The 12,798-nt window shown below is 44.6% G+C and overlaps 1 protein-coding gene across 2 annotated transcripts in view; it reads right to left on the bottom strand.

Moving 5' to 3' along the window:
- Window positions 1-12,798, bottom strand: part of NID1 (nidogen 1) — a 94,977-nt gene that overhangs the window by 54,924 nt on the left and 27,255 nt on the right. The window contains exons 4-7 of one of the 2 annotated variants that reach the window (XM_082407577.1): window positions 10,297-10,667; window positions 7,790-7,942; window positions 3,694-3,945; window positions 855-1,055 (exon numbers count right to left, since the gene is read on the bottom strand). In XM_082407577.1, the coding sequence (XP_082263703.1) occupies window positions 855-1,055; window positions 3,694-3,945; window positions 7,790-7,942; window positions 10,297-10,667 (977 nt within the window). The remainder of the gene's footprint in view (window positions 1-854; window positions 1,056-3,693; window positions 3,946-7,789; window positions 7,943-10,296; window positions 10,668-12,798) is intronic. The other variant, XM_082407578.1, reaches the window with a different exon arrangement.

Here is a 12,798-nt window from a genome sequence, read left to right as displayed (position 1 = left end):
AGAGATTCATTAAAAAGTGTTTGCAAAGCCTATTTAATGAAACTATCAAGTATTCATAATTTGACGCTAACTGGAAAAGTGAAGATACAATAATGTGGTATGACTGAAATTATGTAAATAGAAACTATATACTTGACTGTAGAGTATACAGTAGTATTGCATCAATGTTAAATTTCCTGATTTTGATGAGTGTACTGGGACCGTGTGAGAGGACGTGCTTGTCCTTAGGAAGAACACGTGAAATATTTAGGGAATGAAGGATCACGGTGCCTGCAGCTTACTCTCCAAAAAACCCCATATATATATGTATGTATGTGAGAGAGAATGATAAAGTAAATGTAGCAAAATGTTAACAACTGGTGAGGCTAGGTAAATGATATGTGGAAACTGCTATTTTCAACTTTTCTGTAAATTTGAAATTTAAAAAGTACATACAGATGTATATTATAATAAAATTATATTATTTTGAAATTATATAATATGATGAGATTTTACGTTGGGATATTATTTGTGTTGGTATATATACATATGTTGGGATATTTTTTATATGGAAGGAAAAGGCTGAAAGGAAATACACTTAATCTAATAATAATTGTGTCCTGGTTTTACATCTGTAAGTTATGCTTATTTTCTTTTCTGCCCTAAATTCTCTCCAATGAGTGTGCACGATCTCTATTAGAGAAAAGGTGATTTGTATAAGGTACCCCCTGCACTTTCCTCTCCGAAGGCCAGGAGATAGCATGAGCTCAGGGCTGGAGCCTGTGGGTGGCGTTGCCCCGGGACGCGGCGTTGCCCCGGGACGCGGCGTTGCCCCGGGACGTGGCGCTGCCCCGGGACGTGGCGCTGAGGCTCACCCTGGTGGGAGTAGTGGTAGAGCTCCGTGTAGGGCTCGATGTGCACCGAGGAGCCGAAGGCGATCTGCGGCACTCGGCCCTCCAGCTCCGTGTCGATGGTCAGGTGTCCATGCTCATCGATACCGCTGAACTGCTGCTTAATGAACAACTTGCCCGGGTGCCCCACAAAGGTCACCTCAGCCTGGCGGGTGAATTCGCCCCCTGCAAAGCAAGGTCAGTCTGTCACGTTGCTGTCAAGGAAGCCACCCTCATGCCCACCCTGGGCTCACTGTGGGGACAGGCTCACACCTCCTCTGCAGATGCTTTAGTCTGGTTAGTAGAAATGGGGCTGTTGACACCAAGGACAGAGCTGGGACATCCATATGGCCCAACTGAGTCACGCGCAAGAAACAGAAGCCGCTTGCCAGCTGCAAACCAGCATCTGAGACAGGTGGGCTCATGGCTTGGGCTGGAAAAAGCAGGGGATAGGAGTTGGACCCCCAGCTGTGCTGGGTACTGGTTGGGTGAGCTTGAACAAGTTACTTAACCCCACGGAGCCTCCATTTCCTGATGATGAAAAAGGGATACAATCTGTCTTGTGGAAATTAGACAAGTACGTTAAAACGTCCTCTGCCAAACATCAAGCGCTCCAGGACGTCGGCTGTGGGAATGACTACTGTAACAGCTAAGCCCTGGTCAGGATGGGCCAGTTGTTCAGGGCAAACTATCACCAGGCCCAGAAACCATCCTAGGAGCACATACTAAGGTGCTGGCTCAGGACCTCCCCTTGGTCTGGGCAGGGAAGCAGCCCCCGACAAGCAGGAAAAAATACCCCCCCATCTTCCAGCTTCCTCCCTTTGCCACCTTTGCAGACTCCCGATAGCACGGCTGGCAGCTATTTCATGAGATGTGAGAAGTATATGAAATTTACATTTCAGTGCCCATGAATAATTTCATTCCAACACAGACATGATCATTCATTTGCATATTATCTTTGGTGCTTTTGCTTGACGACGACAAAGTTGAAGACAGTTAGTCCCCTACATACGGATGAGTTCTGTCCCGAGAGCGCATGCGTAAGTCCAATTTGTTCATAAGTCCAACAAAGTTAGCCTAGGTACCCAACTAACACAGTCGGCTATCTAGGACTGTACTGTAATAGGTTTACAATACTTTTCACACAAATAATACATAAAAAACAAACACAAAAATAAAGAAAATGTTTTTAATCTTACAGTACAGTACCTTTAAAAGTACAGTAGTACCAGCTACATCACCGCTGCTTTTACGCTTGCTTCCAGACATCCTGGGCTTGAAATGAAGATACTGTACTACCGTACTCTATACAGTACTGTACAGTGACGTACATAAAAGCACAACCACTTGTAGAGGATGCACTCACGTGACAATGTACGCCAGACATGTGAACTAACTGACGTGATTGGACATGCAAACGTAGGTTCGCATCTTTGAAAGTTCGCGACTTGAAGGTTCGTATATAGGGGACTTTCTGTAGCTGCAACAGAGCCCGAATAGCCTAAAACATTTAGGCAAAGCTTAAAATATTTACTAACTGGTCCTTTGCAGAAAAAGTTGGACAACTCCTGCTTTATAACCCCCAGGTCCCAGGCAGATATCCAGCTGATAACACAGGGGCAGTTAAGAAGGACCATTGTAGTAACAAAGATTCGCTGTTGTAGGGAATTTGTAAAGCCTCCCTCAGCCTCCCTGAAGTTGATGTAAGTGACAAAGGACCATCCATTTAAGTCAACCCATAGTCAAGGCAACACCAATGTGAAATGCTGTGCAGCCAAGGAGTAGGACCTGTGGATCTGGCCGCAAAGCTCAACTACGTCTGCAAAGGGAAGAGCATGTGTTTGCAAGAGAGCCCGAACATCGTTATGCTACTCAGGGTACACATGCCTGTGGGAAAGGGAGAAAAAACACTGGGCCATAAATAAGGTATCTTATACCCTTTTCAAATATATATCCTCTCCTTTCTTAAAACGTCCACATTTCAGGAAGTTAGGTATTTATGCTCTGTAACTTTGGGAGGGGTGTCTATGCAAAGCCCACAGACCCTGCTCTCAGCAGTGTTTTCACGATAAAGCCGTGGCTGAAGCTCCAGTGAGGCTAGGGGTGTTGGAGAAGGCAGGTCTAGGTAGTCAGAGGCAGCGGCTATGTACCTGTGCCCCAGAACAGCAGGCTCCAGGTCCCGGGAGCGGCCAGAGATGAAGGATGCAGGCTCCTCCACCCAAGCAGTTCCAGGAAAGGGCCTCCAGCACAGCGGGGCCAGCCTCGGCACAGCATGGGAGAGGCCACCACTGCTCCAAGGAAGCATCTCCTCCGCTCCCGCCCACCGACAACCTGCCCACATGTCCCCTAAAGACTGAACTGTCCCCGACGGGACACGGTCTCTAAGCAGCTCCAAGGAAACTCAGGTTTCCTAAGACTCATGAGGATTATGTTTATCAGGCTGAATTTACCAGCTAGAAATGACAGGTTCCTTTTCTCCAAGCAGATACTGAGGAAATGTCAAATATCAGTTTCAGATTCGTTGGGAATTTGGAGGCAGGCTGGATAAATAGAAGGAGCTCCGTACTTTGGGTTGTGAGGATATAGGAGCAAACACCATTTGCTCTGCCTAAATCTAAAATCTCCACACTGAAATCGCTCCCTGATCAAAATGCAATTCTAGACAGTCTTAGTTAATGTATATTAATTGAAAAACTTCTTGATAAGTTTACCTCAACACCTTATTTCCAGAGCCACAAAATGCTTATCGGTAAGTTATTTGCAGACATGGATTTCCCTTTCCATTCACCCCAGCCCATTAATTTTAAGGTCTGATGTCAGTTACCTGTGATGCTGAACCCATTCTTGAATCCATCTTGCTCCACGGCAAACATCCATCCAATGATGCCTCCAATAGGGGCCAGAGGAAGCAGAGAGTACCCGATGGTCTCAGGAATGGTGCTGATGGCTGTGTAGGAGCGCCCATGGTTCATTACCACGTAAGAGTGGAGGTCGGTGTTCTCAAAGACAGTGGGAACTTGGCTGTTCCCCACAAAGACCTTCCCTTTCACCTTGCCGTTAACTCTCTGGGGGGTACCTGAGTGAGAAACAAAGAAAGCAGCCAGCCCTTCAGAATAGAATAGTATGTCTGGTAGGACCAGTACGTATAAAAGCAAAGAGCCAAACAGTGCTGGGGTAAAGGGCTTTGGGGTAAGTGAAAGCAGCTGTTCTTCCCAAAAAGGCAGTTCCTATGGCTGTGTCTATGAGCCTTACAAATTCCAATTTCTTCCTCTCTTCCACGCTGATGGATAATGGACAGCAGAAAAGTGAGACCCATTGTTTGATGGAGGAACGTCTGAGGCAAATAAAACCATCTCATAGAACAGTATCATGGATGGTCTAGAACTAGGTGACATAAATGTCTCACTTTTGAGAGTATCAGGGACAGAATCAGTCATTTCACTGGGACAGCAGGGCTAAACTGGATGGGACATTTGGTTGCCTGATCTGTAACACATCTTAAAGAGCATATCCGGCTCAAATATAGGACTGCCACTCTGAGTCCTGGACCTTCACTCAAGCCAAGCCAGACAGAAGTGGCCACAGCGGATATCGCAGGCCACACAAATACGCCCTCTGACCCAGAACCAGCTTGTGGGCTGGGGTGTGTTTGTTGTTGATCGTTCCATTTAGCCAACTGGGAAAGATGTGAAACTTACTATGGCATACTTAAAAGCTTTCTTCATAAATTGCTAAATAGTATATGTATAGGACACCATTTTTAAAAATCACATTAATGATAAATGTTAGCATACACTTGGGGGCAAATATCTGAAGGGATGTACACAAAACTGCTACCAGCGGTTAACTCAGGGCGATATGGTGAACTTTCATTTTCTATACTAGATATCTCTATAGTGTTCATATATTTATAACTTGCATATATTCATTATTGTTTAATCAGGAAAAGATAAGCTATCAAGAAATTAAGTTGTTCTTGCATTTGAATAAGAAAACTGAAGGTTACCACATGACCCAGCAATTCCAACTCCTAGGTATATACCAAGAGAACAGAAAATATATGTCCACACAAAAACTTGTACACGAATGTTCTTAGTAGCATTATTCATGATAGCCAAAATGGGAAAGCACCCAAATGTCCATCAATTGATGAATGGATAAACAGAATGTGGTATATCCATGAAATGGATATTATTTCGCTAGAAAAAAGGAATGAGGTACCTGATACACGCTAAAACATGGATGCACCTTGAAAACATCATGCTAAGTGAAAGAAGCCAAACACAAAGGTCCCATGTTGTAAGATTCCATTTATATGAAATATCCAGAACAGGAAAACCCGTCTTGACAGACAGTAGATTAGTTGTTGACAGAGACTGGGGATGAGGATAAATTGAGGGTGACTGCTAAGAGATCCAGGGTTTCCTTCTGGAGTGATGAAAATGCTCTAAAATTAGAGGTAATAGTTGCACAACTTAGTTAATATACTAAAAAGAACCAAATGGTATACTTTAAGTGAGTGTGTTACTTACATCTTTAAAAAAAAAAACAAACTGGGGCTTCCCTGGTGGCGCAGCGGTTGAGAGTCTGCCTGCCAATGCAGGGGACACGGGTTCAAGCCCTGGTCTGGGAGGATCCCGCGTGCCGCGGAGCGACTGGGCCCGTGCGCCACAATTGCTGAGCCTGCGCGTCTGGAGCCTGTGCTCCGCAACAGGAGAGGCTGCGATAGTGGGAGACCCGCACGCTGTGGTGAGGAGTGGCCCCTGCTTGCCGCAACTGGAGAAGGCCCTTGCACAGAGGCGAAGACCCAACACAGCCATAAATAAATAAATAAAAATTAAAAAAAAAAAAAAAGAATATAAAATTTAAAAAAAAAAAAAAAACTGAAGGAAGAGGTAAATAAGTCACTTTGGACTGTTCAGGTTTGATGTAGAATTAAATTCTATCACTTACTGATTGTGCATATCGTGTTTCTCTTCCTAGATTATAAATGTCTAGAGACAAGACTTTCACACCCAACTCCATGGCTCCGTCTTAGCAGAGGTTTCTGTGCACAGTAAGTTCTCAGGAAAGTTTGTAGAATAACCTGAGACAAACAAGCCCTCATCTGAGCCTGGTCACCAGTGTTCTGAAGACTTTCTGCTGTGTTCAATATGCCTTAGCTGCTAAACAGGGTCACTGAGGGACTTCCCTGGCGGTCCAGAAGTTAAGACTCCACGCTCCCACTGCAGCGGGCATGGGTTCCATCCCTGGCCGGGGAACTAAGACCCTGCATGCCGCCTGATGCGGCCCCCAAAAATAAAATAAAATAAAATAAACAGGTTCACTGACAAGCCAAGGCAGACTCGACACAGCGTATTTCTGCAAATAAACTATGTCATTACACTGGGGGATGCTGTGAAGTTAGAAGACTAATATCAAAAAATGCCTCTCCCCCAAACAATTACAGAAACAAGCAGGAAAGCCAGGGGAAGGAAACCAAATTTTTTCCACCAAACTTGGAGCTAGAAAACTATTTCAAAAGTAGCAAGACTCCAAAAAATATTTAAACCACAAAACTATGACGGGGCGTGTATAGAAGGTCAAAAAATGTAGCCGAGCAATCTGTCACATCTGAGCTTCCTGCCAAATGCAACCTATCAGCATTTCCAGTCTGATATGTGGCACAGAAAGAGCTAATGAGATTGCTCTTTGAGAAGAAACGTTCACTGTAGATTTTGGAAGCTGCTCCCAGGGTGAGAGAAATATAAAAGCCAAGCCTAAAACAAAGCAGCAAAGGTACACCATCCCTGGGGCGGTGGGCTTTAGAAGAAAACAGACAACACATTTATAAACGTTAAACACATCTCCCCAAATTAATATGCAACGTATACAAAATTTTCTTTCGTTGCTGCAGATAGTATTTAACTATCTAATTGTGACCTAGGAGGGAACTTTTTTATTTTAGCAAATTAAAATAACTGATTTAACTTTAGCTATGTCAGGGGATCTGAAAAACAGAAAAGCATTCCTCCAACTGAGTTTTATTTAGTTGTATTGTGTGAAGCAGTTGAGGTTCCTCATTAAACACACGAGGAAAATGACAGGTGACAAGTGAGGTCACTTGGCATCTGAAGGAACAAATGTTGAGTATGGTTGGTTTCGGTTTTGTTTTAATTCTGGTTTATGGCCTCAGGTTCCCATAGGTCTCCCTCTCTAAGTAAACTCTGAACCGGACCCTCTAGACTTTGGAAGAGAAGATCCTTCTGACCATCTGAGAATGTCAAGACTGGTTGGTCCTTTTCCGGGGGCAGAGCTCAGAACTGATGCCAGCCCACTGACGCCAGCTGAGTCCGTTTTGCAGTGGGCCCACAATGGGTCTGGGCTCCAGAGCTGTGATGCACCCCTTATGCTCCTCCATCACCATGTTGGGATTCCAGGGGCGTGAGGACAGGAAAGTCTTTACCCGCTACACACTTTGGTTTCCACCAGCCCACTGTGGCCTTGCTGGAGTTGAACCACCATTAGGATGGTGTGAGTGATGCCAAAAGAAAAGGTTTGAAAGAAACGGAGGAAAATGGGGGGCACTGACAATTCGTGGTCCAGGCTGCAAAATTTCAACACTTCAGCCTTTGTCTCACGCTAGGGACAGTTGTGAAGATGGGCTCCCAATGGCCGTCATTTCAGAGATGGAGAAACAGCACAGGAAAGAAAGAGACCTCCCCTTATTAGAAAAAAAGGACACTCCCCAGGACCACCCCCCCAATAGAAAAATACGGGCAAGAACGGGGAATGAGAGATTAACTATCATTGCCCGACTGAAAATACCACCCCCGTTTACAGATCTGGGTAAAGGAAAGATTTCAAAACAAGCACCAAAACAAAAACTCCACTCCTCCCCCTTTCTCCCCCTTCAAACGGAACAGACAGAAGCAAAGTACCTTCTGCAACACATTGCCGGCCGTTCCCCGTGTAGCCGGAAACACAGCTGCAACAGAAGCCGGTGGCAAAGTCCCTGCACTCTGCGTGCACGGAGCATTGGTGTCTGTTGTTGGCACACGTCTGGCGGGAATCTGTGTTGTAGCTGAAAACTGCTTGGAGAGAACACAGCACACCTGTAAGTGCTTCACAGGGCTCTGGACCAGGAGGCTCTCTGACCCTACGCCCTCAGCTGTGCAAGACTTGACATCTGCTCAGGCAATTCAGACCCAGGGCTCCCTACCTGTAGCCACTTAAATAGTACAGTGGTTCCATTATTCAAACCACCAAAGCAAATGGGTCTAAAGGGAGTTTGAGAAATCACAAGGGTGAAGTCTTTAAAAATGCTATAATCCAGTGTCCTCAGTATCATGGAATCAATATTAGGTGACTGCCACCCAATGTCAATCTTAATATGGCATCCATTTAATGTCGTCAGATCTGCTTCACATTTTGGGCAGGAGGGACCTTAAAATTTTTTTAAATTATCTTTTATTGTGGTAAAATATCTATAACATAAAGTGCCATTTTAACAAGCTTAAATTTTTTTAAAAAATTTTGACCCTTTCTTCTCACCAGGGGATAAATCAGAAGCTCTTGAGTCAAAAGCTGGTTAGAAATAATTCCTCAGTCATACCTGGTCTAAAAGCCCTTGACCCAAGAATCAAGAAGAATTTCTCCCTATTTTAAATGTCTCCCTCACAGGTTCATTTTATTGGATGATGAACTAGCTCATTAAACTCAAAAATCCAGAGCAAATTAATTTGGGATGAAGTTCAAAAACACGAGAGGGGATGAACTTTTAGAAGGGATAACGACCCACTTTATAAATGACTGTTATGAGTGAAGAGAAAAGTAAAGTTTAACTCCAGGTAGATTCCATGAGTCTTACATACCCAGAAGGGAATTTCCTGTATGTATAAAGTTGGCGTTTGGAGCTGAGAATACTTGGGCCCTGAGCTGAACGCATGTGAGGCTACTGATTGCTTAAGCCCAGCTCCCAGTGGGTCTGTTATGGTCGACATTATCTGTGGGTGACTATTCAAGTCACACCAGGAATGCACTGCTGGCTACAGAAGATTGACCTTTCTAATAAAAACAGTGAAATAACCGGGATCAAGGGCAGAAAAACATCTCTTTTAAGCACCGTTGGGATTCAAATCTAGGCTTTTCTTTTTACTAGTACCAAGGAATATACTACCATAAGTTGCTGGGGCTAGCTATGCTCTCATTTAAGTGATGGCTTCACAAATGAGAATTTCAGAGACACCTATGTGGGGTGAAAGCAGGAGGAGACTCAAAACTCACCCTGCAGGTAAACATATGTGCAGGTAAACATATGCAATCCATCTTGGGGCGACCACTCTGAGACCCAGCTATAAGAGCAGAGTGCAACGTGCTAGGCGTCAGCATTACCCCAGGAAATCCAGGGTGCCATGTGTGTAAGGGGAGCCCTGAGACATGAACCACGTCCTTATCATGTCACTTAAGGGCAGCTTCTCCATTTCTGTGCCTCAGAGGTAAGTAAGCACACTACCCTGGCCACCAGATCCTGTCCATGCTTTGGGATACTCGATAAGAACAAACATCTGACTATTGCTACGAGACAAATCACAAGTAAGGAGAAATAAAAAATGGGTGAATAATGTGGAATTGAGTTTATGTTTTGAGGGCCTTATGATAACTTCATAGCTGAAGCAGTTGTGCGTCATAGTAAACATCATTTAAAGGCTTGGACCGGCCCCTTGATAGGAATCTTAATGGATTATAGGTCAACCTGAAGGGCAAAAAAATAATGAACACAGTCTAGTTCAAATGTCTTTTATAAGACAAATCAAAGCATGCTGGGGTTCCAGTGGTTTTCCCTGAAAATGTAGCAAAAATCTGATATAATACGGTTGACTAGAAGATATTGTACTTTAAAACCATCCTCAAAAAGGGGATCTACTTATTTTGTAGCTTTAAATGCTCACAAACTAACTCTGAAACTGACAGGGCCCGGGAGGAAAAATAATCAACCATCCTCCTTCCAAAACAAAGAGGAAATAAATTTCAAAGATAAACCGTGTCAATAGCCAAAGGAACTTCTAAAATGTTTGTTCAGGTGGGTGAATATATTGCTGATCTCAGAAGTCACAAATAAGGAAGGAAATCTGACTATCAGAATAATTCTAAAGCACTTTTCTCTTTAAAACGGAAAAAAAAAGAAAGAATAATAGGAGACTTGAAAGAGGACATGTTCTACAGTCTCCATAACCCCAGCCCTAATGGCCAGATCCCTTGGAGTCTCTGAAGCCTTCAGGCCCATCGACCAATGCCCTGCAGCTATGAGTTCCACCCCACCTTCCCCAGGCGCTCATCCTTACAAACCACCAAATAATGCACACAGCTGACACCCCGCCAGCAATGCTCCCCTGTCTGGAAACCCAAGTATCCAAGAAGGTACCACCGGCAACGGAAATGGCCTTACCAACTCCTGTTTCCTCAACTTCATCCACGTCTATGACCTGTGGTTGCTGCTGGGGAAACCTCTCCACTGGCAGCTGGAAAGATCTGGTCCTCTCCGTGGGAGGTCCAGGGGGTCTCTCAGTAGCCAGGCGGCGGGGGGAGAGGTCACTGGGCATGTCGTACGTGCCAGTGTCTCCCCTTCCCCGGGCCTCATAGGGGAAGGACGTGGTGCCCGTGTCCTCCAGGCTCAGAGATGTCACCGAGTCATAATCGTCATCATACTCTGCTCCGTCGTCCAATCCCAGGTTCACGTCCGAGGGCACCACGCCACTGGCCGTGGCCGGACTCCCAATCTCAAACACCCAGATGCCCTGCTGCCCAGAGTTGCTGCTCCTAGGGGGAAGGAGAGGCTTCTTGGAAACAGGCCAGCAACCCACAAACAGCCCCCAGCAACCAAGCAGAAGGAGCCCTGGGGGTCCGTGTCAATCTGAACCCCACCGCCTGCTTCTGCCCGCAGCCTCGGTGGAGGATGAGAGAGCAGACGCAGTCCTGTCTGGTCCTCACAGAGCTGAGACCATCCAGGGGGATACGGTGAGGCTGTAATCCAATGGGCACAACCCTAGCAAAGGCTTAGTCTCGGCCATTCGAGAGGCACGCTTCAGGCCTTAAAATGCAATTTATAGGAATCACTGGTCATGTGCTTTACCATATAAGCAACCTGTTGACCGGAGTGATCCATTTTCTCAGTTATTCTCTTTCCAGGGCATGGTGTGACATGATCAGAAATATGTATTTGGTCCTTGTCTCTGGTTCTGGCATATAACCCCTAAAATCCCTGTAATTTCTGGAGTGATAAGAGTGTCTTTTTGTATGCTAATGAGATGGCTGGTGGCTGGGGACCCTGGGTAGCTTCAGGATGGGGGCTGGTCACTAGGAAGAATAAGGCTTGATTACAGGGTTGGAATTTTCTTCCCCACGCCCTGACTTCCAGGGAGGGGGGTGAGGAGTGGGGTTGGAGAATAAGTGAATCACCAATGGCCAATGGTTTAATCAATCATGCCTATGTAATAAAAATTCCTAAGTGGTGAAATTGACAGAGCTTTTGGGCTGGTGAACACATCAAGGGGCTAGGAGGGTGGTGAGCCCAGAGAGGACATGGAAGCCCCTCACCCACTCTTCCTCCCATACCTTGCCCTATGCATCTCTTCTATTTGGCTGTTCCTGGGTGTATCCTTTATAATACACTGGTAATAGTAAGGAAAGTGCTTTCCTCAGTTCTGTGAGCCATTCTAGCAAATTATCGAACTTGAGCAGGGGTTCATGGAGACCCCCGATTTATAGCTGGTTGATCAGAAGTGCAGGTGTCAACCTGGGACTTGCAAGGGATGTCTGAAGTGGGGGCAGTTTTGTGGGACTGAGCCCTTCACCTGTGAGGTATGTGCTGACTCCAAGCAGTTAGTGTCAGAACTGAATCGAGTTATAGGACACCTAGCTGGTGTCTGAAGAGTTGGAGAATTGGTTGGGGAAAAACCCCTACAAATTTGGTGTCAGAAGAGTTATGAGTGAAAATAGTACAGAGTTGGTTTATTAGAAAGCCCAACACTGTTAGCTGTGGAACCTTGGACAGGTCTCAGTTTACCTTTTTATGTTCAAAGGGTGTAGTGAAATTCAAATGATATTGAGAATCTAAAGGCATTTTATAGTTATAAAATACAATAGAATAACCCTAATCTCTACTTCTTGCACCACCATTTTTACTGTTCTTCTGTGTGTGATTGGAAGTGTTCCTATAAGAAATTATGTAAAATGACCAGCTCATACAATGGAAAGAAGGGACATACACTACTTGGTAGAGAATACTGAGCAAAAGATTGGGGTTGGACAGGGAATGAGGAATCAAGAAAGTCCTGCAGAAACTGGACGTCTAATCAATCTGTCTGCTTGGGACTCAAATAAAGGCAGTGATATGTCGGAGCTTGCTTGAACCAGCTTGTAAAAAATTAAATTATATAAACTTACAATTAAATAATCTATATTAAAAGCAGAGGCAATCAAAAAGATACAAATACCCCAGTGTTCACTGCAGCACTATTTACAATAGCCAGGACATGGAAGCAACCTAAATGTCCATCGACAGGTAAATGGATAAAGAAGACGTGGTACATATATAAAATGGAATATTACTCAGCCATAAAAAAAGAACAAAATAATGCCATTTGCAGTGACACGGATGGACCTAGAGATTGTCATACTGAGTGAAGTAAGTCAGGGAAAGACAAATATCATATGATATCGCTTATATGTGGAATCTAAAAAAAAAAAAAAAGTAATAAATAAACCTATCTGCAAAACAGAAATAGAGTCACAGAGGTAGAAAACAAACTTATGGTTATCAAGGGGGAAGGGCGGGGATAAATTGGGAGATTGGGATTGACATATACACACTACTATATATAAAATAGACAACTAATAAGAACCTACTACATAGCGCAGGGAACTCTACGCAATACTCTGTAATGACCTA

This window comes from Balaenoptera borealis (genome assembly GCF_965194805.1).
Source record: "Balaenoptera borealis genome assembly, chromosome: 10".
NCBI lineage: Eukaryota > Metazoa > Chordata > Mammalia > Artiodactyla > Balaenopteridae > Balaenoptera > Balaenoptera borealis.
This window is presented reverse-complemented; position numbering and strand designations above follow the sequence as displayed.